General features: G+C 47.3%; 1 protein-coding gene across 4 annotated transcripts in view; it reads right to left on the bottom strand.

Moving 5' to 3' along the window:
* Window positions 1-15,154: 15,154 nt before the first annotated feature.
* Window positions 15,155-22,972, bottom strand: part of OSBP (oxysterol binding protein) — a 191,531-nt gene continuing 183,713 nt past the window's right edge. For all 4 annotated transcript variants that reach the window (XM_078768327.1, XM_078768325.1, XM_078768326.1 and 1 more), the window contains exons 13-14: window positions 21,299-21,510; window positions 15,155-16,503 (exon numbers count right to left, since the gene is read on the bottom strand). In XM_078768327.1, the coding sequence (XP_078624453.1) occupies window positions 16,361-16,503; window positions 21,299-21,510 (355 nt within the window). In that variant the 3' untranslated portion in view covers window positions 15,155-16,360. The remainder of the gene's footprint in view (window positions 16,504-21,298; window positions 21,511-22,972) is intronic.

Here is a 22,972-nt window from a genome sequence, read left to right as displayed (position 1 = left end):
CATGTAGGACACCATAGGACTGTCAGTTATTTCCTTAGTATGTGTTTCAGATAAGGCTGTGTTCCCAATAGTTGCATCTGCGTTGCATTAATTAAATAAGATAGGCCCCATTCCGTCCATTTTGCCAGTCTCTCTCTCCAAATTGTATTACGCGCCTCTGCCAGCCGCAGCCGCCTCAGCGTTCGCTCCAAACGCCATTACGCACGCGATCAGGCTTGGAGAAGAAGAGGGCGGAGCGCCAACAACGAGGCGTGGCCCTGTCAATGTTTCATCAAGGACGGAGCCAGTGAGCCCTCGCTATCCAATCAGGGCTGAGGTGAGCTCACTGGTGGGCGTGGTTTGAGAGTGCGCGGCTTGCTTTCTAAGCGGACTATATCAGCGCAAGCGCGGCGCCTTTTCACACACAGACAGAGAGGGACGCAGAGAGGAGAGAGAGGAGGGAGAGAAGCTGAGTGAGGAGTTCACGAGCAGAGTGAGTGGGAGAGCCGCGCTAACAGAGAGGGCACGGACAGAGCTGCGTTGGGAGAGAGCTGCGTTGGAACGAGCTGCGCTGGGGGACTCCTAATTCATATGAATTCATAGGAACTGCGCATACGGACTTGCGAAGGACCTCCCCCCCACCATATGTAAGGTCCGGTCGCGTGCCAACGATACGCGCTAGCTGCCTGCCCGGGTTTTCGCCACGGTACGAGTCGACACCTGGAGCTGGACCTCAACGCCTGAACCATCTACCTGGACCTTCCTCCCCTACCATCCCCTGAGTCTGTCCGTTTGTCCTGGGGTCGTGATAAGTTAAGCCTGTATCGATAAGCTTGCCCGGTGTCCTTTTGTTTCTCCTTTCTTGAACATGCTTTCGTTTCCTCTTCTTTGAGTCTTGTAAATAATTAATAAACCCACTCTTTGTTCTTCCCTTACTCTGGTTTCCTCTTATTCGATCGCCTCTGACCTTTCTTCCAATTGAGTACCTGTGGCACGATTTCGGAAACCGCTCAGGATCGGGTGTAGTATTTGTTAACGGCCCGAGTCGCGGCTCGCTTCGCTCGGCGTGTCCATTAACGCTGCGGCTCGGGAGGGAGTTATCTCCTCGCTTACGGCCGGTGGTAGTACTTAGGTAATAAGACTAATTGGGCTTACAACCCTACTTACCACCGACCGGAAGTGACGTCATAATTTCCAGGATTGGGGGATGGCCAGCTTAAAAGACAAGGGGATTAACCCCCCCTTGATAAGGGGAGAGCCGACCCCCGGATCCGCAACAATATATATATATATATATATATATATATATTTAATTAAGCAGTCTGTTCTGAGATATTGGGGGATGGGGAGGAGTAGGAAGAGGAGGATTATGATGATGAGGGGGAGAAATAAAAAGAAGAGGGTGAGGAAGAGCAAGTGGAGGAGGAGGAATAGATTCAAACTTATTTTTCCAGCAGAGGCGTTTTATCTCAAAACGAGACAGAAAACAAGTACAAATACATTCAAAGTGCACAGCCCCCATGCCAAATAAATAACACCCTTAGAGCATAGACACTGTATTGGGAGAGGTGTACAATAATTGATTGATTAATTGCATAATTAAAATCAATAAATTATGGTCATAAAATATTTTCTTTGGTAATATCAAATTGGCTAATATCAATAGCAAAAATAAATTGGCTAATGGCATACAGAAACCACCAGTGCGACATCCGAAGCTGTAACGTTTTGAAAATTAATTAAATGTCATTATAAAAAATAAAAAAACCACCTTTAGAGGCCATTTTCCCCCGCAAGCGGGGGTTGGCCTTTTTCGGGAACCGTGGTGGTTGTTGTTTTTTTGGTCCCCTTTTTGAAGCAATGTTTTACGGCCGGATGCCCTTCCTGACGCCAACCCTTTTTGCCACCTTTTACGACAAGCAGGGAATTACCAGTGAACTGGTACTCAATTAGCCGACCTCGGAAGGATGACAGGCTGAGTCAACCCCCCTGGCGTTAATTCAGCGATCGACCGAGATTCGAACCCAGGATCCTAAGATCCTAGGATCCTAAGCCGGCACCCTAGCCGCTAGCCCAACACCAAATGTCATTAATCGAAAAAAAAGAAATAATTAATCGATCAATAAATCAAAAATATCTTTTATAACCACATCACTTGGTCACTGTCGTGACCAAATATCAGCTTCCGAACTCAAAAGGTGCCCGAGATATTGCCCAGATGAGAAAGAAAACAAATAAATGATGAATAATGAAAATAAATAATAATCATAAAATAATTAATCAATTGCCGAACAGAATACCGAAACCACCACTGTGTCATCCGAATCTGTAACTTAAAAAAAAATCAAGTCATAAATCGAATAATTAAATAATTAATCGATTAGTTGATTGATCAATAAATCAAAAATATCCTTTACAGCCAAATCACTTGGTCATTGTCATGTACAAATATCAGCTTCCGAACTCAAAAGGTGCCTGAGATAATGCCCAGAAGAGAAAAAAAATAAACAAGTAATAAGTACAGTACTTAATTAATCGCTAATAATTAAATAACTCCTCAATGAATTGATTAATCATAAAACAAAAAATAATGTTTTTGCCAAAGCACTTGCTCACTATTGTGCCGAAATTTCAGCTTCCTCGCTCAAAGGATGGATGAGATATCGCCCGGACAAACGAGAAAACAAGAAAGAAACCGTGAAAGAGTGAAAACTGAGTACTCCCTTTCAGCGTGCATCATTGCCGAGCCCCCTTCAGGTGTCCGGCAATGACGTCATGCAGCGCCTGGAGATGGAATAGGAAAGGAGCGGTGTACAACAAGAGTATTTGGCAGAAGATGGATGGTTTGTTTTAAGAATGTATTTTGAAGAACTGGTTATTGTCATTGGCACTTACAAGTCATTACAATTGACAAATCTTTATAGCACCACAAGCCCTAAAGTAACCTCCCGAAGCACCCTAGGGCCTAGGTCCTGCAGGCCATCGGTCTAGTCTCATGTCTGAATTTTCAATGGGAAATTCCCTTTCAATTAAATCGCAAAAGTTTTGTTTTTCCTAAAAAAGAAAAAAAAAGTGGTTACCAGAATTAGTGCCTGAACCTTGCTGGACTTCCCTGAAAGCTTCTTCTTAGTCTTTATGTTATAAAAGGTTTGATATAAAAAGTGGGTCTCCAGCCTTAACTTTGGCCAAAACCCATTCCCCAAGATGACACCTCGCGCCCATCGCCCTCCCCCAAGATGACGCCTCACACCCGTCGCCCTCCCCCAAGGCGACGCATCGCACCCATCGCCCTCCCCCAAGGCGACGCCTCGCACCCGTCGCCCTCCCCCAAGGCGACGCCTCACACCCGTCGCCCTCCCCCTAGGCGACGCCTCACACCCGTCACCCTCCCCCAAGGCGACGCCTCATGCCCGTCGCCCTCCCCCAAGGCGACGCCTCGCGCCCGTCGCCCTCCCCCAAGGCGGCGCCTCACGCCCGTCGCCCTCCCCCAAGGCGACGCATCGCACCAGTTGCCCTCCCCCAAGGCGACGCATCGCACCAGTCGCCCTCCCCCAAGGCGATGCATCGTGCCCGTCGCCCTCCCCCAAGGCGACGCCTCGGGTCCGTCGCCCTCCCCCAAGGCGACGCATCGCGCCCGTCGCCCTCCCCCAAGGCGACGCCTCGCGCCCGTCGCCCTTCCCCAAGGCGACGACTCGCGCCCGTCACCCTCCCCCAAGACGACGACTCGCGCCAGTCGCCCTCCCCAAAGGCGACGCCTCGCGCCAGTAGCCCTCACCCAAGGCGACGCCTCACGCCAGTCGCCCTCCCCAAAGGCGACGCCTCGCGCCACTCGCCCTCCCCCAAGGCGACGCCTTGCCCCAGTCGCCCTTCCCCAAGGCGACGCCTCGCGCCAGTAGCCCTCACCCAAGACGACGACTCGCGCCAGTCGCCCTCCCCAAAGGCGACGCCTCGCGCCACTCGCCCTCCCCCAAGGCGACGCCTTGCGCCAGTCGCCCTCCCCCAGGGCGACGCCTCGCGCCAGTCGCCCTCCCCCAAGGCAACGCCTCATGCCAGTCGCCCTCCCCCAAGGCGACGCCTCACACCAGTCGTCCTCCCCCAAAGCGACGTCTCGTGCCAGTCGCCCTCCCCCAAGGCGACGCCTCGCGCCAGTCGCCCTCCCCCAAGGTGACGCCTCGCGCCAGTCGCCCTCCCCCAAGGTGTTGCCTCGTGCCCGTTCCCCCCCCCCCCCAAGGCGTTGCCTCACACCCGTCGCCCTCCCCCAAGGCGACGCCTCACGGAGATTTTGGATCAGGCCCGGATCCAGATCTGGCCTATCAGTGGGATACACAACGTAAACTGTTCAGCCTGGTGGAGGTATGCTCTCGACCAAATGCATCTCCAGTCTGTAACGTGATTGTCGTGCTAGATATCAATGGGCAATCACACACGGCTTTTGCTTTCACAGCCATGCTAGTTTTTGCTAATTCCTCAGAGGCAATGTTTAGATATGACTCCGAAGCGATAGACAACATCATCTGGGTCGTCTCAAAGCAAAATGCAGTACAATCCAGAACGACTTCACCAGGTAAGCCAAAGTTTCAGTGGCTACATTGTCCGTTATTATGACAATCTGATGATCGGCAATGGCAAGTTTAGGTTGAGTTCTTGGGATCATTTTGTGCATGTCCATTCAATATATTTATTGATCTGTATTGGATTTACACGATCCAGACTCTTCCTAGAGCTGGCCATCCAACCACGCTGAGCAACCGGGCAAGGACCTTGGTCAAGGAGGTAACCAATAACCACTCTGACAGAACTACAGAGTAGGCTTTCTGGAAGAGTGGGCAGACAGAAGGCACTCCTTAGAAAAAGGTACGTGATAGCACACACACCTTGAATTTATAAAAAGGCAAGTGAAAGACAGAGTATGAGGTAAAATATTCTGTGGTCTGATGAGACAAAGATTGAACTCTTGGCCTGAATGCAAAGCGCTACATCTGGCGGAAACCACGCACAGCTCGTCACCCATCTAACACTATCCCTTCCATAAAGCATGGTGAGTGGTGGCAGCATCATGCTATGGGGATGGTTTTCAGTGGCGGGGACTGGGAGACTTGTAAGGAGAGAGAGAACAATGAATGGAGCCACATACAGACAAATCCTTGAGGAGAACTTGCTTCAGAGTGCAAAAGACGTTAGACTGCGGCGAACATTTACGTTCCAACAGCACAATGACCCCAAGCATACAGCCAAATCAACACTGGAATGGCTTCAGAACAAGAACGTGAAAGTCCTTGAGTGGCCCAGCCAAAGCCCAGACTTGAATGCCATTGAGAATCTGTAGAAAGACGAAGATTGTTGTTCACCGACGCTCCCATCCAATTTGATAGAGCTTTAGCAAATGTGCAAGGAAGAATGGGGGAAACTCCACAAATCCAGATGTGCAAATCTGATAGACATACCCAAGAAGACTCAAACGCATAATCGCTGCCAAAGATGGTTCTATGCAGTACTGACTCAGGGGATTGAATACTTGCATGGAAGGCACCGTGTGTGTATCAAAGGGAGGCGCAAAGCACCCCTCCCTTTATATAAGGGATCGTTTCTCTGTATGCAGCTTTAACATGGGGACTGAAAATACGTTTCTCGGCTTCTACTGGTATATTGTATATATAAATATTGTCACGTTCCTGGCGATTAAAATCTTTGCCAGGAAACAGATTAGCCGAGCAAGCTTCAACTCCAAAGGCGTTCAGTTCAAATATGGAAGAGTTCATGCACGTGGGGAGGGAGGGGGGCAAGGAGGAGGATGAGGATGAGGATGCTGAAAATCACTTACCTCACGGATCCCGCCGGCAGTCTTCAAACCTGTGGAAATTAACTCAAGCGGGGACGGGTTTAAAATGTACAAAGAAAAAAATGAAAAGATTTATTCCAACGAAATGCCGGGACAAGAGAAACGCGACGATAAAACTAAAACCTAATTTGGGATCCCACACACCAGACTTGCACACAGACACAGGAAGAAATAAACTGAAAAATAATGGTGTAATTTATCGCACTTGGGTGTGAGCGGCTTGAACCTTGTCCAAAATCGTCCAGGCCCCCCATTCCAGCACGGGGAGAAGGCCGCAGTCCACTCGGTTCCATGCGCCACTAGGCCTAACCGGCGTCTCGCTCACCCCGGCCTCGTCACGCTCCAGCGGCAAGCAGCGCTCGTCCACGCGTCGTTTCTGCCTGGCAAAACTGCCGCTCTCCGTCTGCAAAACTCGGCACATCTCCCGGTGGCATCTCCGATCGCTGCCTGAAGCCCGTTGTCCTGGTATCGTTTCTCGCGAGGTCCGGAACGAGGGACATGAGCCGAGGGCAGAGGACAGCGTCAGGAAGGTAGCAAGAGGAGTTGGGAAGAGCGTCGCACGAGGAAAAACGAAAATGTCGGCCAACGAGTTCCTTTATTGCCCGTGGTCTGACGAAATCAGTTCTCCCTTCCAATCAGTCCGTCACCTCTCGACCTCTAGAATGTTCTTCCCACGTCAGTCCTTCACCATTGGCCGAGCACTTCGCGCTTTCCTCCTCATGCCATCAGTCGGTGGCCAATCAGTCCATCGCTTACTTCCACCAATCAGCAGGTCACTTTGTGCTCCGCCCCTGGCCAATCACAAGTCTTTCCTTACTCTGGCCTTTCATTGGTCAACTCCCGCCCAATAGCGAGTCCTTCTGGGCATGGCTCTCGGCCTGCCTGAGCAATGTTTTATCGCCATGTTGGCGTAATGCGTGGGCGCTCCCCGCCTGCACTTCCGGTGAGTTTTATTGTGGGGAGGGGGGGGGGGGCATTTAATTAGTATGTGTGGTGCTTTTGGGCCTGCCTAGTGTCTGTGCGTTGCCATACGGGACCAAGGATAAATCACAAGGTTTCACACACACACAGGGGAATTAGCATAATCCCTAAGATAATTAGCACAAGGCCATCCTCGTATGACCACAAATATACACTTAGGCGAACAAACTGCCGAAACATACTTACGCGAACAAACCGCTCGGCTTCACGCTGTTGAAACCAAAGCTTTCAGAATCATTGGAATCTCCTGCGATGAAGCCAACTCCGAGGGCCTTTCACTCACTCACAGCAGGCAGGTTGGTGGTCTTTCTGTCTTCTACCGACTCCTCTCCGGCCTTGCTCCCCCAGCTCTCTGCTGTCCCCAAATATTCCGCCAGGTCACACAAGATCTGCCAGCAACCCTCTTATGGTTAAACTGCCAAAATCTAGGCTCTCTGCTCACTCTTTCATCCCTCTTTTCTCCCGCCTCTGGAACAAACTCCCCCACATCTCTTCAATCCCACTCCTCCCTCCAGGTCTTCAAAACAGCTGTTCACCACAATCTCTTATCTTCCCCCATCCAAAACCTTGATCTTTTCTACTCCCACTAATTCACCCCAGATCCAATTTTTTGAAATTCCAACTTCTTTCCTGGAAGTCCTTGCAGTGTCCACGTGTTTTATACTCCTCCCACCTCCCCCCCCCCCAAGCCCTCTCCCTCCCACAGATCTCTCGATGTCCCTGCTCTCAAATGTTGTTTGTGTCCTTCCCCCTCTCTCCCCATCTTGTCTACCGCTCCCCTTATTATATGTTTTATGTGTCGGTTTGACTTTTTGTGTGATTAATGTTAGCTCTTTCACGAGCCTCGATCTTGTAATGCAAAAAAAATAAAAAATAAACAAAATTACATGTGGGGTTCCCCATCACGATAATCGGAGCACACTACTGATACAGATCTACCTGAATCGATATATTACTATCCCAAAATTCATATATATATATCTATATATATATATATGTATCTATATATACATATATATACATATATATACATATATATACATATATATACATATATATACATATATATACATATATATACTTTTTTTTTTTTTTTTTTTTTTGTATACAATATCGAGGCTCGTGAAAGAGCGAACATTAATCACACAGAAAGACAAACCGACACATAAAACATATAACATAGGGAGCGGTAGACAAGATGGGGAGAGAGGGGGAAGGACACAAACACAACATTTGAGAGCAGGGACCGAGAGACATGGAGACATCGAGAGATCTGAGAGAGGGCGAGGGCTTTGGGGGGGGGGCAGTGGGAGAGGTATAAAACATATGGACACTGCCAGGACTTCCAGGAAAGAAGTTGGAATTTCAAACAAGGTGGATCTGGGGTGAATTAGCGGGGGTAGAAAAGATCAAGGTTTTGGATGGGGGAAGATAAGAGATGGTGGTGAACAGCTGTTTTAAAGACCTGGAGGGAGGAGTGGGATTGAAGGGAGTGAGGGAGTTTGTTCCAGAGGCGGGAGAAAAGAGGAATGAAAGAGTGAAGGTGAGCGGAGAGCCGAGATTTCGGCAGTTTAACCATCAGAGGGTTGCTGGCAGATCTTGTGCGACCTGTAGGAATATTTGGGGGACAGAGCACAGAGAGAGCTGGGGGTGCAAGGCCGGAGAGGAGTCGGTAGAAGACAGAAAGACCACCTACCTGCCTGCGGTGAGTGAGTGAAAGGCCCTCAGAGATAGCTTCATCGCGGGAGATTCCAATAATTCTGAAAGCTTTGGTTTCAACAGCGTGAAGCCGAGCTAGGTGTGAGGCAGGAGCACCGGCCCATAGGGGAGAACAGTATTCCATTGAGCTGCGGATGAAAGCCTTGTATGTGGTGAGGAGCTCAGGTGTGCCGAGGAAGGACTTCGCACGACGGAGGATGCCCAGTCGGCGACTGGCTTTGGAGGCCAGCTTGGAAATGTGGTTTTCCCAAGAAAGATCATGGCAGATAGTGAGACCCAAAATCTTGAGCGACAGAACTTCTTGGAGAGGATTGTTGAGAAAGTAGATGGGAGGGTTGTCCAGTCGATCTTTTCGGAGAGACATAGTAAGAGTGTGAGATTTGTCAGGATTGAAAGACATGTTCCACTTGTTTGACCAGTCTGTGATTTTGTCCAGGTCTTCAGAGAGTGAGGAGGCAGCAGACTGCCGATCTGAGGGAAGAGGAATGGAGCGGCAGAGAGTGGAGTCATCAGCAAAGAGATAGAGAGGATTTTCGAGAGAGTCAGAGAGATCATTGATGAAGACCAGAAAAAGCACGGGGCCCAGAACACTGCCTTGGGGAACTCCAGCCTGAACAGGAAGAGGAGATGAGAGAAACCCATTCAGGGCCACACGTTGACGACGACTAGAGAGGAAGTCCGCCAGCCATGCGTGGAGATTTCCATGGATACCAAAGGAGGAGAGTTTGGTGAGCAGAGCGGGGTGCCAGACCGTGTCGAAGGCACGTGATATGTCGAGGGAGACAGCTCTAATTTTCTGTTTGGCATTGAGGACCTCCATCCATTGTTGAGACAGCAGAAGCAGCATGTCCAGAGTAGAGTGACCTGGTCTGAAACCAAATTGATGATCAGAGATCAAGCCATTGGAGAAGAGGAAATATTTCATATCAGAAGCAATGATGGATTCCATGACTTTGCTGATAATTGGGAGAAGGCTGATTGGTCTGTAGTTGCTAGGATCTGTTTTTGCACCTTTTTTGTGCAAAGCGGTGATGTTGGCTGATTTCCAAGCAGATGGCAGTTGACCTTGAGCAAAAGAGAGGGTGAAGAGAACAGAGAGAGGGTGAGATAGAGCAGCAGAGCAGGATTTTAGGACCCGTGGGCTGATGCCGTCGGGTCCAGTTGCAGAATCAGAGTCGAGGGTTGACAGAAACTTTTCCACCTTGTCAGGAGGAAAGGACACGGAGTCCAGGAGCAGCAGGGTACGACTGGGTATGGTGGGTACAGAGAGGGATGGGTTTGGGACACAAGATTTAGAGGCAAACACAGAGTTGAGGCATTCAGCTTTTTCACGTGCGGAGTCAGCTGTGTAGCCGTTTGAGGTAAGGGAGGGGATGGAGGGGGAACAAACACCAGAAACGGATTTGACCAGACGCCACCAGGATTTGGAAGAGGGAGACAGATAAGAGAGTTCGGTCTTGAGAACGGAGAGATATTGTTTCCTGGCTCTCCTGAGGGTGGACACACACTTGTTTCGGGCTTTGTGAAAGGAAATGAGATTTCCTTCCGTTGGATTTGCTTTCCAGGAGACGAAGGCAAGTTGTTTCTGGGCAACAGCCTCACCACAAGATTCCGTGTACCATGGACGGGAGGAAGGGTATGACAACTGAAGACGAGATGGGATAAATCTGTGCATGAGAGAGAGCAATTTACTTTGGAAGAATTCCCAGGATGAGTTGATGTCAGAGGTGGTAGAGATGGGAGACCAGTCCAGATGATTGATGGCTGCTTGAAGACCGTGCCAGTTGGCCTGAGTGAAATGCCAGACTCGTCGACGCTGAGCAGGCTCCCTGAGGATGGTCAGAGAGATGTCCACTTTAACAAGGACATGATCAGATGTTCCGATCGGAGCAGAAGAAGAGCAGCAGACATTTTCAGGGAAGTTAGTCATAACCAAGTCCAGAAGAGAAGATGTTCCGTTGACTGAGATCCGGGTCGGGAAATTGACAGATTGTGTCAGTCCCAGTGAGTCGCAGAAGTCCTTTGCTGAGGAGCCATGGCTGGTGAGAGAGGTACCCACACCCAGCCAACTGGCATGATGACAGTTGAAATCACCACATATGAGGAAGAGAGAGTTGGGATGAGTAGATAGAAGTTGGTCCATATCATCAGACAGCGAGATGTAGATGGAGTCATCACTGTTTGGTGGACGGTACAACACACATATGAACAAGAGGTGGGAGCGAAGGGGAAGCCGTAGCCAGAGGTATTCCTGGGGGTGAGGTGGAGAGAGTGCAGTGCAGGGCGAGTGAGGAAGAGAGTTTTTGATAAAGATAGCAACCCCGCCTCCAGGACGAGGCTCAGGTCTATCATACCGGAGGAGGGAGTAGCCCGGGAGAGATACTATGGAATCAGAGACATCATAAAGGAGGAAAGTTTCTGTTAAGCAGATCACGTCTGGTTTGACAGAAGCAACCTGTATGGAGAGATCGGTTAAGTTTGAACGAAGGCCCCGGATGTTTGAGGTCCATACCGTTAATGAAGAGGAAGGGGGAGCATCAGATACAGAACAGGGGGGAGGAGGGGTAGGGTAAGATGTGGAAGAGGTGGAAGAGGTAGGGAGAGCTGTTGAAGGTGTGTCAGAGATTTCAGAATAGCTCGGAGAAAGGGAAGGATGGGGCGGACAAAAGGTTTGATGGTGATTGGGTGAGCCACAATGAGGTGTTATTTGAGGAGGGGGAAGAGCGAGGCAGAAGGTTGGGGGAGATGGAGGTGAGAGTTTGAAGGGGGAAGAAGCGGGGAGGACGCTTTGAGGAGGGGGAGTGAGCGGGGGGAAATTGAGAAGCAATGAGGGTGGGGAGATTTGAAGGGGAGGGGTGAGGGGGGAGTTTGGGAGGGAAGGGACAAGGGGAGGGATTTGAAAGGGATGGGATATGGGGGAGATTTGGAGGGGAGGGGTGAGGCAGGAGTCTAGGAGGGGAGGGGCGAGGGGGCGTCTTGGCGGGGAGGGGTGAGGGGGTAGTTTAGGAGGGAGGGGGCAAGGGGGGAGATTTGAAAGGGATGGGTGATGGGGAAGATTTGGAGGGGAGGGGTTATGGGGAAGATTTGGAGGGGAGGGGTGAGATTGGATTTTTGAAAGTGTACGATTTATGGGAAACGAACATTTATTGCAAAATGAGTTTCTTGTGACCTTCGAGTTAAAAATACGTTTAAGGACGCTGGATGGAGGATGGAGTGCAGGAGAGTTTAGGGAATGTAGAACAAAGGCACTATAGGAGATGGATATTTTTTTGGGGATGAATTGATTTGGTGAGCAAGTCGAAAGCAGCCTTTTAAAGAAGAAGAAGAAAAAGGTGTTATAAAATATGACGGAATACATAACTTGAGGGGAAAGTGTAAACATTGAAGGTTAATGAGTGAAAACTATCTGGGGAAATGGGGGAGAAACACGTGGTCGAAGAACGAACGAACGAATAAGAATGAATAAACGAATGAGAACAGAGAAGGAAATGTTTTTTTTTTTTGTTTTTTTTTAGTTGAGATTTACACAAGGAAGTAGGCTATGGGTGAAAAGACTGGGAATACAGAGAACGAAAGTTATTGGATCACAAACGACGGACCACTGAGAGAAAAACAAAGCCTCAAGGTTGTACAGTGCACACTGTACAAGGCCTTGCTCGCGACACGGCAAACAGACGATCAATTTATGAAAGATAAACACCGAGAAACAACCAAAGTTGCACACAATAACTTCACACACCGAAAGATAAATACAGTTTCGACAAAATACAATTGTGAACAGACTTAACTTCGAAAAACGTGGAGACCGTGTGGAGCTTCGAAAATCCCTGCCGCCGTCTCCAAGATCTCGCGAGATCTCAAATATATCAAATCTCAAATATATATATATACATATATATATATACATATATATACATATATATACATATATATACATATATATATACATATATATACATATATATATACATATATATACATATATATACATATATATACATATATATATACATATATATACATATATATATACATATATATACATATATATACATATATATACATATATATACATATATATACATATATATACATACATATATATATATCCCAGGCTGGGAATTGTGGATTCAAATCCTGTCCGGGTGGAATTATTTTTCCCCTTAGTTTGTCAAGTCTTTTATATCGTCTTGAATAAAGTCTTGACCGAAGAACAAATGTATTTTGTTCGTATTTAAAATGCATCTTGTGAAAAATGCCAGGGGCATAGAAAAGGCCCCTTTATATGGGATGTGCCATGTGGAAAACTATAGAAAAGAAGGGACATTCTTGGGTAAAATGCCAGGGGCATAGAAAAGGTCCCTTTATATAAGGGTATGTGCCATGTGGCAAAGTATAGAAAAGAAGGGACATTCCATAGCTTGTAGAAAATACCAAACAATACAAAATAAGGGACATTCGAAAAATCTCGTGTGAATGCTGTACTGCCCTTGTGTTCTGAGGAGGAACCAAGTATTGCTCTCGAAAGTTCATATAAAGGGGCGCCCGACATCTGGCAAATAAAATATATTTACTTCTTCATGCAGGTGTATTAATCAAATTGGCACCCCTTTATATGAACTTTTCTGGAGCAATACTTGGTGAACGCATGCTAATTAGTGTAGGAATAAGGTTCGTTTCATCTCAGGCCTAGCTTGGTGTTCGTCCCAAGGGTGAAGGGGAGGGAAAACCTTGAGGAACCTGGAAAGAGGCAGTCTTCACCACTTGCCTTCAACCATTGCCATATTGTGTGCTACGGCGCGGGAGGTCCTGGGTTTCGCCATCGCCACACTCCCTTCCTCAGAAAGACATTTGGGACACAGATAAGTATATCCACAAAAAGGGTTTTACTTTCATTTTATTTCCTTGGTGTGCGTGTTTGAGTCAGCGTGTGAGGATCCTCAAAATAGAATTTTAGCTTAATTTCAACCTTTATTTCCGTTCGCGATTTATGTTCATTAAACTGTTTGTTGGATTTACTGTGGTGTTTGCATGTTTTGTGGTTTCGGAATAAACCCGTATGTTCTGTTCAGCTAAACATCTCGCAGCTTTCCATCTTCCCCTTGCGATAACCTCAATTTTCGGCGGGACGCCTCGGGAGTAAAGAAAACCCTTTCGGCTATCCGTCACCAGTGATCTTAATCGCTGGCGACGCGACAATATATATATATACATACATATATACACACACACACACACACACACACACACACACACACACACACACACACACACACACACACACACACACACACAGCAATACCCCAGCCTACGTCATTAATTGGTTCCATAAGCCGTGACGTAACTCTGTTTTTGACGTAAACCGGGCGTAATGCCTTAAAATGAAGACAAACACCGTAAAACTAGAGTAAATAACTGGAGGAGGCTGCGGCTTCGCACTGAATCTTTGCCGCTCCCCGTCGGGAGTCCCTCCGTTGTTTTCTAGCGGTCGGGTCTTCTCCTCGAACAGGGTGACCGGCACGGACGTGGCGACCGTGAGCTGGCCTGTGTGCCGAGTGGCTCCGCGGCCCGCTTCACCACGGCGTGCTTTACCCAACGTGTCCGAGCAGTTTCACCGGTGGTCGAGTCGTGTCGTCTGACGAACGAACGAGCTCAGGGTTCCGTGAACCCGGCCACCCCGGGGATCGACGCTCGCCTCCGAGTCGTAGGCGTGCCCCGTCTTTCCTCGAGCGGCCGAAGTTGCTTGCTTCTTTTTTTTTGGATGATGCGATATACGCAGAAACGACGACGTACAGGCAGGCATTTGCAAATCCATGCACATGTGCACATGAACACGTCGATCTGTTCGTCGACGCCGGATGCCGGCGAGGTGCCCGACGAGGCACCCCGGCTCGAGGCATGACACGGTCATGGTCGTCCGAGCCGGCATCGTCGTCATGTTTCGCCGTTGTCACGTTGCATTGGTTGTTTTACACAGTAAAGGAACCTTTACACACAGTAAAGGAATAATCACAAAAATAACAGCGAAAGGCAAAGCAAGCACACGACCGCAGCACAGGACAAAATGCATATGGCGTCGCCTTTGTTTTGAATGAGAACCAGCAGCTACACATACGTATACGTACATTTTTTTATATATTTTAATGTGCTTTTTATTGTATTTTAAATTGTTTTTTTAGCTTCTTTTATTGTTAATTTTTATGTACTATTTTATTTATTTTAAATATATTTTTTTCACGTCCTCCTATTATGATGTCGGAGTGACGTAAAGTCGCACATAATGACGTTCGCTGAACTGAAATTTACTCTAGAAAAGTGGCGTAAAGTCGGATTTGACGAAGGTCGAAATGGCGTAAAACGGGGTATTGCTGTATATATAGATATACTAACTCGTACTATAATGCAATAATACAAACCGATTGATGGACAATGGTACATTTGCAATTTTTGCAAGCAAAAGTGTGTAGAGAGGTAGGCAGGTCTGCCATCTCAGGCCGAGCTTGGCGATTTAAACGGCACAGACCCAGAGAAGCCATGAGTGACAGATGGACAGGAAGAGGCTTCTCCCAATTTCTGAACAAGCAAGGAAGAATCCACATCAGCAAAATAAAGGGGATAGGAAGGTTGGGGAGAAAATTGAAAGCCCACCATTTTATTGTACATTTGCGATCCAGCGCACATTGCACTCTCAGCATTCGCTGAGACACGGCTTATATGCACCGATAGTGTGTATAGGTAGACGGGAAGTCCTTGTCTGCTCGAGGAAGTCCAATGAATAATTATGTTACAGAGTGTGGTTGGCTTCATGTACCTGGTGGCATTTTGAGGGGTGGGAATCCTGGCATTTAGATAATTCATAAATTTAAGAAACAGGTATTCTATGCTACATTAATGGAATAGCAAAGGAGGCAAGGGTTATAGCGATAGATCTAGTCCAGGAAGTATAATACACCAGACCTGAACGGGACAGATTACCATCACCAGTTTCAAAAAATTGCGTGGCAAAGCCATTTCCCGAATTGAGAGATATGGATGGAGATGGAAGGATACAAGTGGGTGGACGAGGGGAGCGTTGATAAAAGGGCAAGCGTTGGAGAGGAAGGTGGTGGGAGGGGCTATAGGGGAAAGGTGAGGGGGGAAAGAAGGGCAGGGTGGTCTGCCTGCCAGAAAGACATGTACAACATAAATATGATCATGGTGTGAGAGAAAGAACAGGTAAGTAGAAGAGCAGGATTATGAGCCCAATAGTTTATAGAAGCTATAATCACAGGTGGGTAAAATGCAGTCGATGATAAATATCTATTCCAGACAATAATTTCCATCCCAACCCTTCACAATTTCCATCCCAACCCTTCAAACACATGACGACTGACATGTCATAAACGTGAATATGGCTCACTCAAGGAGTCTGCCTCCACACAGCCATCCATGATTATTAGAGCAAACGTGCATTTACACCTTGTTGTGGCAAACTGATCTTGCCACAACACACAGTACCACTGACGAGCCAATCACGGTGCGCCCGCCACAGCTATCTTCGCACAGGCTGCCATGTCCTCTGGCCTGTGTCACAGTTCGACCGGCCTACAGCAACACCATACTGCCTCTCTCATCAGATGTGGTCCAAAAATTAACATTCTGAACGAGTGTGGGGTTGCTTTGGGGGAGGGAGAGAACAAAACCCAAACCCAAATTCCATTGGTTGCATCGCAGTTCGGCAGGCAGAGAGAAGAGAAGTGACAATGAAAACAAAAGTGAGAAACGAGTCCTCTTGTTGGTGCATATAAGATTCCACATCCTTTCAACACCACCCAGGCTACGTTCGCCAGTGTCTGGGCAATGTCAGAAAATGCCTGGACATAAAGACCAGTCTCCTTTCTCTTTCACTTCCCAGTAACCACCGTTGTACAAGGAAGAAATCTCCTTCGTGATGGCATTCTCGGTGCGTTCAAACCACAAGGGTATGTGTGGCTCGCACCTTCGACCTTGTGCAGCCGAGAGCGGAAAGCAGGGAAGGGGAGGTGAGGAGGCAGGAAAAGAAGGGTCAAAATACAATGCAGGTCCCATTTTAGACATTTTAGACTCAAACACACGATTACAACTGATACCTGGAACTCAACCAATTGAAGGCAAAATATATATATTAGAAAACTAGAGCGACACTCTTCGACCTCATGACATCGACCAATATGCCTCTGCCAACATTATTATATCATTATAATACTAGTACAAAGTTTGCTTTAAATCTATTCTGCTGTTTTTTTTTGTTTTTGTATGCAAGGTCGAGGTTCATGGAAGAGCCAACATCGATCACAAAAAAGACAAACTGACACATAAAACATAATATGATAAAGGGAGCGGTAGAACAAGATGGAGAGCAGGGACATTGGGAGATCTGTGGGAGGGAGAGGGCTTGGGGGGGAGGAGGCATGGGAAGGGGGTAGGGAGGTGGGAGAGGTAAAAAAAAAAACACATGGACACTGCTAGGACTTCCAGGAAAGAAGTCGGTTGGGGTAAAAGAAGTCGGTTGGGGTGAATTAATGGGGGTAGAAAAGATCAAGATTTTGGATGGGGGAAGATAAAAGATGGTGGTGGACAGCCGTTTTAAAGACCTGGAGGGAGGAGTGGGATTGAAGAGAGTGAGGGAGTTTGTTCCAGAGGCGGGAGAAAAGGGGAATGAAAGAGTGAAGGTGAGCAGAGAGTCTTGATTTTGGCAGTTTAACCAGAAGAGGGGTTGCTGGTAGATCTTGTGCAACCTGCAGGAATATTTCAGGAACAGAGCAGAGAGACCTGGAGGACCAAGGCCGGAGATGAGTCGGTAGAAGACAGAAAGACCACCAACCTGCCGGCGGTGAGTGAGTGAAAGACCCTCACAATCAGCTTCATCGCGGGAGTTTCCAATGATACTGAAAGCTTTGGTTTCAACAGCGTGAAGCCGAACGTGGTGTGAGGCAGGAGCACCGGCCCAGAGGGGAGAGCAGTATTCCATTGAGCTGTGGATGAAAGCCTTGTATGTGGTGAGGAGCTCAGGTGTGCCAAGGAAGGACTTCGCACGACAGAGGATGCCCAGTCGGCGACTGGCTTTGGAGGCCAGCTTGGAAATGTGGTTTTCCCAGGAAAGATCATGGCTGATAGAGAGACCCAAAAGCTTGAGTGACAGAACTTCTTGAAGAGGATTGTTGAGAAAGTAGATGGGAGGGTTTTCCAGTCGGTCTTTTCGGAGAGACATAGTAAGAGTGTGAGATTTGTCAGGATTGAAAGCCATGTTCCATTTGTTTGACCAGTCTGTGATTTTGTCCAGGTCTGCAGAGAGTGAGGAGGCTGCAGACTGCCAATCTGAGGGATGGAGTATGGAGCAGCAGAGAGTTGAGTCATCAGCAAAGAGATAGAGAGGATTTTCAAGAGCGTCGGAGAGATCATTGATGAAGACCAGAAAAAACAAGTGGAACATGTCTTTCAATCCTGACAAATCTCACACTCTTACAATGTCTCTGCGAAAAGACCGACTGGACAACCCTCCCATCCACTTTCTGAATAATCCTCTCCAAGAAGTTCTGTCACTCAAGCTTTTGGGTCTCACTATCTGCCATCTTTCCTGGGTATAACCACATTTCAAATCTGGCCTGCAAAGCCAGTCGCCGACTGGGCATCCTCCGTCGTGCGAAGTCCTTCCTTGGCACACCTGAGCTCCTCACCACATAAAAGGCTCAATGGAATACTCAATGGAATACTGCTCCGCAGCTCAATGGAATACTGCTCTCCCCTGAGCTGGTGCTCCTGCCTCACACCTAGCTCATCTTCACGCTGTTGAAACCAAAGCGTTCAGAATCATTGGAATCTCCCGCGATGAAGCTAACTCCAAGGGCCTTTCACTCACTCACCGCAGGCAGGTTGGTGGTCTTTCTGTCTTCTACCGACTCCTCTCTGGCCTTGCCCCCCCCCCCCCAGCTCTCTCTGGGCTCTGTCCCCCAAATATTCCTACAGGTCGCTCAAGATCTGCCTGCAACCCTCTTATGGTTAAACTGCCAAAATCAAGACTCTTTGCTCACCTTCACTCCTTCATTCCCCTTTTCTCCTGCCTCTGGAACAAACTCCCTCACTCTCTTCAATCCCACTCCACCCTCCAGGTCTTTAAAACAGCTGTTCACCACCATCTCTTATCTTCCCCCATCCAAAACCTTGATCTTCTCTACCCCCGCTAATTTCACCCCAAATCCATTTATTTGAAATACCAACTTCTGTCCTGGAAGTCCTTGGTGTCCTTGTGTTTTATACTTCTCCCCCATCCCCCCCCCCCCCCTTCACACGCCTCCTCCCCTCAAGCCCTCTCCCTCCCACACATCTCCCTGCTCTCAAATGTTGTGTTTGTGTGCTTCCCCTTCTCTCCCCATCTTGTCTTCCGCTCCCTCTTTTTATATATTTTGTTTGTCCGTTTGATTTGTTGTGAAATAAATGTTAGCTCTTTCACGAGCCTCGATTCAGCATACAAAAAAAAAAAAAAAACAAAAAAAAAACACAGGGCCCAGAACACTGCCTTGGGGAACTCCAGCCTGAACAGGAATGTGAGATGAGAGAAATCCATTCAGGGCCACACGTTGACTCGGACCAGAGAGGAAGTCCGCAAGCCATGCGTGGATATTTCCATGGATACCATAAGAAGAGAGTTTGGTGAGCAGAGCAGGGTGCCAGACCGTATCGAAGTCACGTGATATGTCAAGGGAGACAGCTCTCATTTCCTGTTTGGCATTGACGACCTCCATCCATTGTTGAGACAGCAGAAGCAGCATGTCCAGAGTAGAATGACCTGGTCTGAATCCAAATTGATGATCCGAGATCAAGCCATTGGAGAAAAGGAAGGATTTGATGTCAGAAGCGATGATCGATTCCAATTGATGTTCTCAAGTTATCACATTTTTACCTGACATGAACTCTGACCTTTGACCTATTGACCCCAACATTGAATCAGTTCATGTTTACATCATTATACATTCCTGTACCAAGTTTTAATTTAAATCCCTTCAGCTGTTCACAAGTAATCACATTTTTACCTGGCATGACCTCTGACCTCGGGACTGCAAAATCGAATCAGTTAATCTTTACATCATCATACATACCTGTACCAAGTTTGAATTAGATCACTTCAGTTGTTCTCAAGTTATAGACCTATTACAAACTTTGACCTTTGGCCTTTGACCTCGTGACACCAAAATCTAATCAGTTCATCTTTACCTCATGATGCATACCTGCACCAAGTTTGACCAAGATCCCTTCAGCCGTTCTCAAGTTATCGCGGCAACGAAAACCTATCACGGACGGATGGACGGACATTCTGAAAACATGAGGCCTCTGGCGACTCCGTCAACTGAGGCATAACAAAAAGTGCTCTGCGTGATAGACTTGCAACAAGGTGCAGTACTTGTGGATAATGACTTCCCTCTCTGGGCTGGGGATTCCTGCATCCGACTCTGAATTTACACACGTTATGGTGATCTGCGTGGTGAGAGGCGTTATATGGTGTGCAGACGTGCTTGGAGAGGATTAGCTGCTTTACGACTTGCCACACTTTACGACGTTACGACTGCTTTATGAATGACTCGCGGAGAAAAAGTGGACTGGAGTAAACCCATTTGCTGCCGCGTTCGCTACCCTTACACTTCTGTGTTCACCTTTCTTCACCCGTGGTTTTCGTGTCATGTGTCGTGCTTACGATTCCTATTTTCAACAATGGTTTGCTTTCTTTACTCGGGGGACTAGGACTAACGAACTACTTTGCAGTGTGCAGATTATAATCATTGACGCTGACCATTGATGGCGTTTGAGTGGATTATATTACTCCGTGGACAAGACGGTGGAATGGCCTACTGGTGACGCACCATTTCTTGCTTCGTAATGATGTTTGAACAGTACCCCCACATTCTTAAGCTTAAATCCCGATTTTTCTAATGCCGTGAACAAACTTTGGTACATCACGGGTGGTGAAGGTTGTGGTCAAGTTTCATTGGAATTGTGTGTGTAGTTTCAGAGAAAACAGCAAATACCTATTTTTGGGGGGTCAAACCTAGACCCACTTTGATCCCCCGTAAAACCCCTTAGACTTTGATTTTCTTCGTGCCGTGAACAAACTTCGGTACATCAGGTGTGATGAAGGTTGTGGTCAAGTTTCATCGAAATAGTGTATGTAGTTTCAGAGGAAAAAGCCTATTCCTATTTTGGGGGGGTCAAACCAGGATCCACTTTGACCCCTGGTAGACCCCTTAGACCCCGATTTTTTTTAATGCCGTGAACAAACTTTAGTCATAACTCATAACATACCAAATATAATTTGTGCCAAGTTCGGTCGCAATCCCATCAGCGGTTTCAGAGAAGAAGTTGCAAGTGTTTATGGACCGACGGACGACGCGCCATCGCATAAGACCCCCGAAACTTCATTCCAGGTGAGCTAAAAAGTTACAAGACTTGCTCGTCAATGCTAAGGGAGGTGGTGCTTAAATAGATTTAAAAAGTCATATTTCTGAATTCTTCCTGGACATGTGTGAATTCTGGACTAGCAATCACGAGTCACTTCACCCCCACATCAAGTTAAATATTTGGTGTACACACGGACAGACAGACACACATGAATAAAATGCAAACCTGAAAGATATTTTCACTATTCAAGACATTAAGATATACAGGAAGCAAATACTACAAAATAAACAATGAAGGTTGGTTGAAGACGATTTATCAAGAAAAACAGAAGAAAAAAAAGTTCATAAAACTACGGATCGTTTGAACTAGCACCTTCGTGGGCAGCTTCCGCCTCACGGCGGCGGCGGGCCGCCCGTTGCTTTTCCTCGAGGCGTTCTTTCGCGGCGTTCGCTTCATCCCATTTACCATTCTCCATGAGCCGCTGGTCTGGCCGGCACCGGCTGTCTGTTGGTGCAATGCCAGGTTCTTCTTCGTTCAAGGTCAAAGCCAGATCCGTAAAATAGTACATACTGGCTGCATTTGGCCTAAAATGACACGTCACAAATTCCATTTAACAGATGTACAACTACAAGTAAAACACTTCACGCAAGTGACGTACCAACGTACAAAACAGCAGTTGGTGAACTTGTTCTTGCTATGACGACAAACTTGCAACTTATGTAGTCTTTCTTACTCTGAAAGAAAGAAATGCATCTGGGGCATCAAATTGGGAGAACCATAGAGAACCTGAAAGGTTTCCAACTTGCAAAACAGAAGCAGTTATTATTTGCCAGGTAATAATGGAAGGTATTCTCTTTACCGATGGTATCTACTCTCGTGGAACAACTGTCATGGATGCCTCTTCGCGGTGGTTGTAACCCCCAACGCAGGTCGGGAACCAAATCATCCCAACTCTTCCCTGCTGCCCAGATTTGTATGAGCAGCACTGCCGTGGCCAATGCGCCAATCGGTCCCCAAGGGCTCTGCCCACTCCCTCTGGTTTGTGTTTCTTCGCCCTGGTTTCACGAGGGTGGGGGTACACCACCTTGGATGTGGGAAATATCTGGGTCGTTTCTGGGAAATCCATCGGCTGTCCCACTGCCATGGGCCTGTTCCAGAGAAGTCTCCGGGGCTGTACAACAGCAACAACAACTCTCGTGCCCCCGCTCCCTTCCCCCAAAACTCCTTTTCTTCCATCTGCCTAAAATTGCAGTTTTACCACCTGCCACACTTTGTCTGAGTGAACTCTCAACTTTCTGCACTCTATCATTTATACTCCATTGAGCCTCGACTTCTGTATTGGAAAATAAACACACAGAACTGTGGAAAAGTTTAGGTTATTCCAAAGTTATTCATACTTAAAAGAAAATCATCAAATCATCAGTGATAAGTCATGGGTGTACTGAATGAATGAATGAATGATCGTTTTAAGGCCATTTTAAGTGTACTATTGTAAATTAAGGGCCTTTATAAACGCGCATGAAACAAACTGCTTAAGTGCCATTTTATAGTATTAGTCAATATTAGTGCCATCATCATATAAAAATTATTATTATTTTTTTTTTTTTAGTCAATATTAGTGCCATCACTTTTATCCATGCTTCCAGTATAAGACTGAAGCACTCCTACAAGAAATACATGAGTTCAGTGTGTGTGTGCCATCCGTCAGATGGACGTTAAACCGTTAACGTTGAAGCAAAGAGTAGGTGCCCTATCACCGGCACCTTGAACGTATTACAAATTCCTGCTACAACCTGCAAGGGGCACTGCACGAGTGCGACTGACGCACTGCTCGGCAAACGACGCTACTGGAAGCCACGTGCTACATAAGATATGGTCATTGAACTGCTGCCCCTTCACTTTTTATACTTTTGCTCGCACAAAAGTCTTCATAAACTGAGTGAGAGCTGACTAAGGCATGCTAACTGCTGTGGGAGCAGAGTAAAGGAAAGCAAATGTCGGTGGTTACCGCACCTTTGTCAATTTTTGGTTATCTCTCTACTCTCA

The sequence above is a fragment of the Myxine glutinosa genome, chromosome 14 (genome assembly GCF_964187855.1).
Source record: "Myxine glutinosa chromosome 14, kmMyxGlut1.1, whole genome shotgun sequence".
Lineage (NCBI taxonomy): Eukaryota > Metazoa > Chordata > Myxini > Myxiniformes > Myxinidae > Myxine > Myxine glutinosa.
This window is presented reverse-complemented; position numbering and strand designations above follow the sequence as displayed.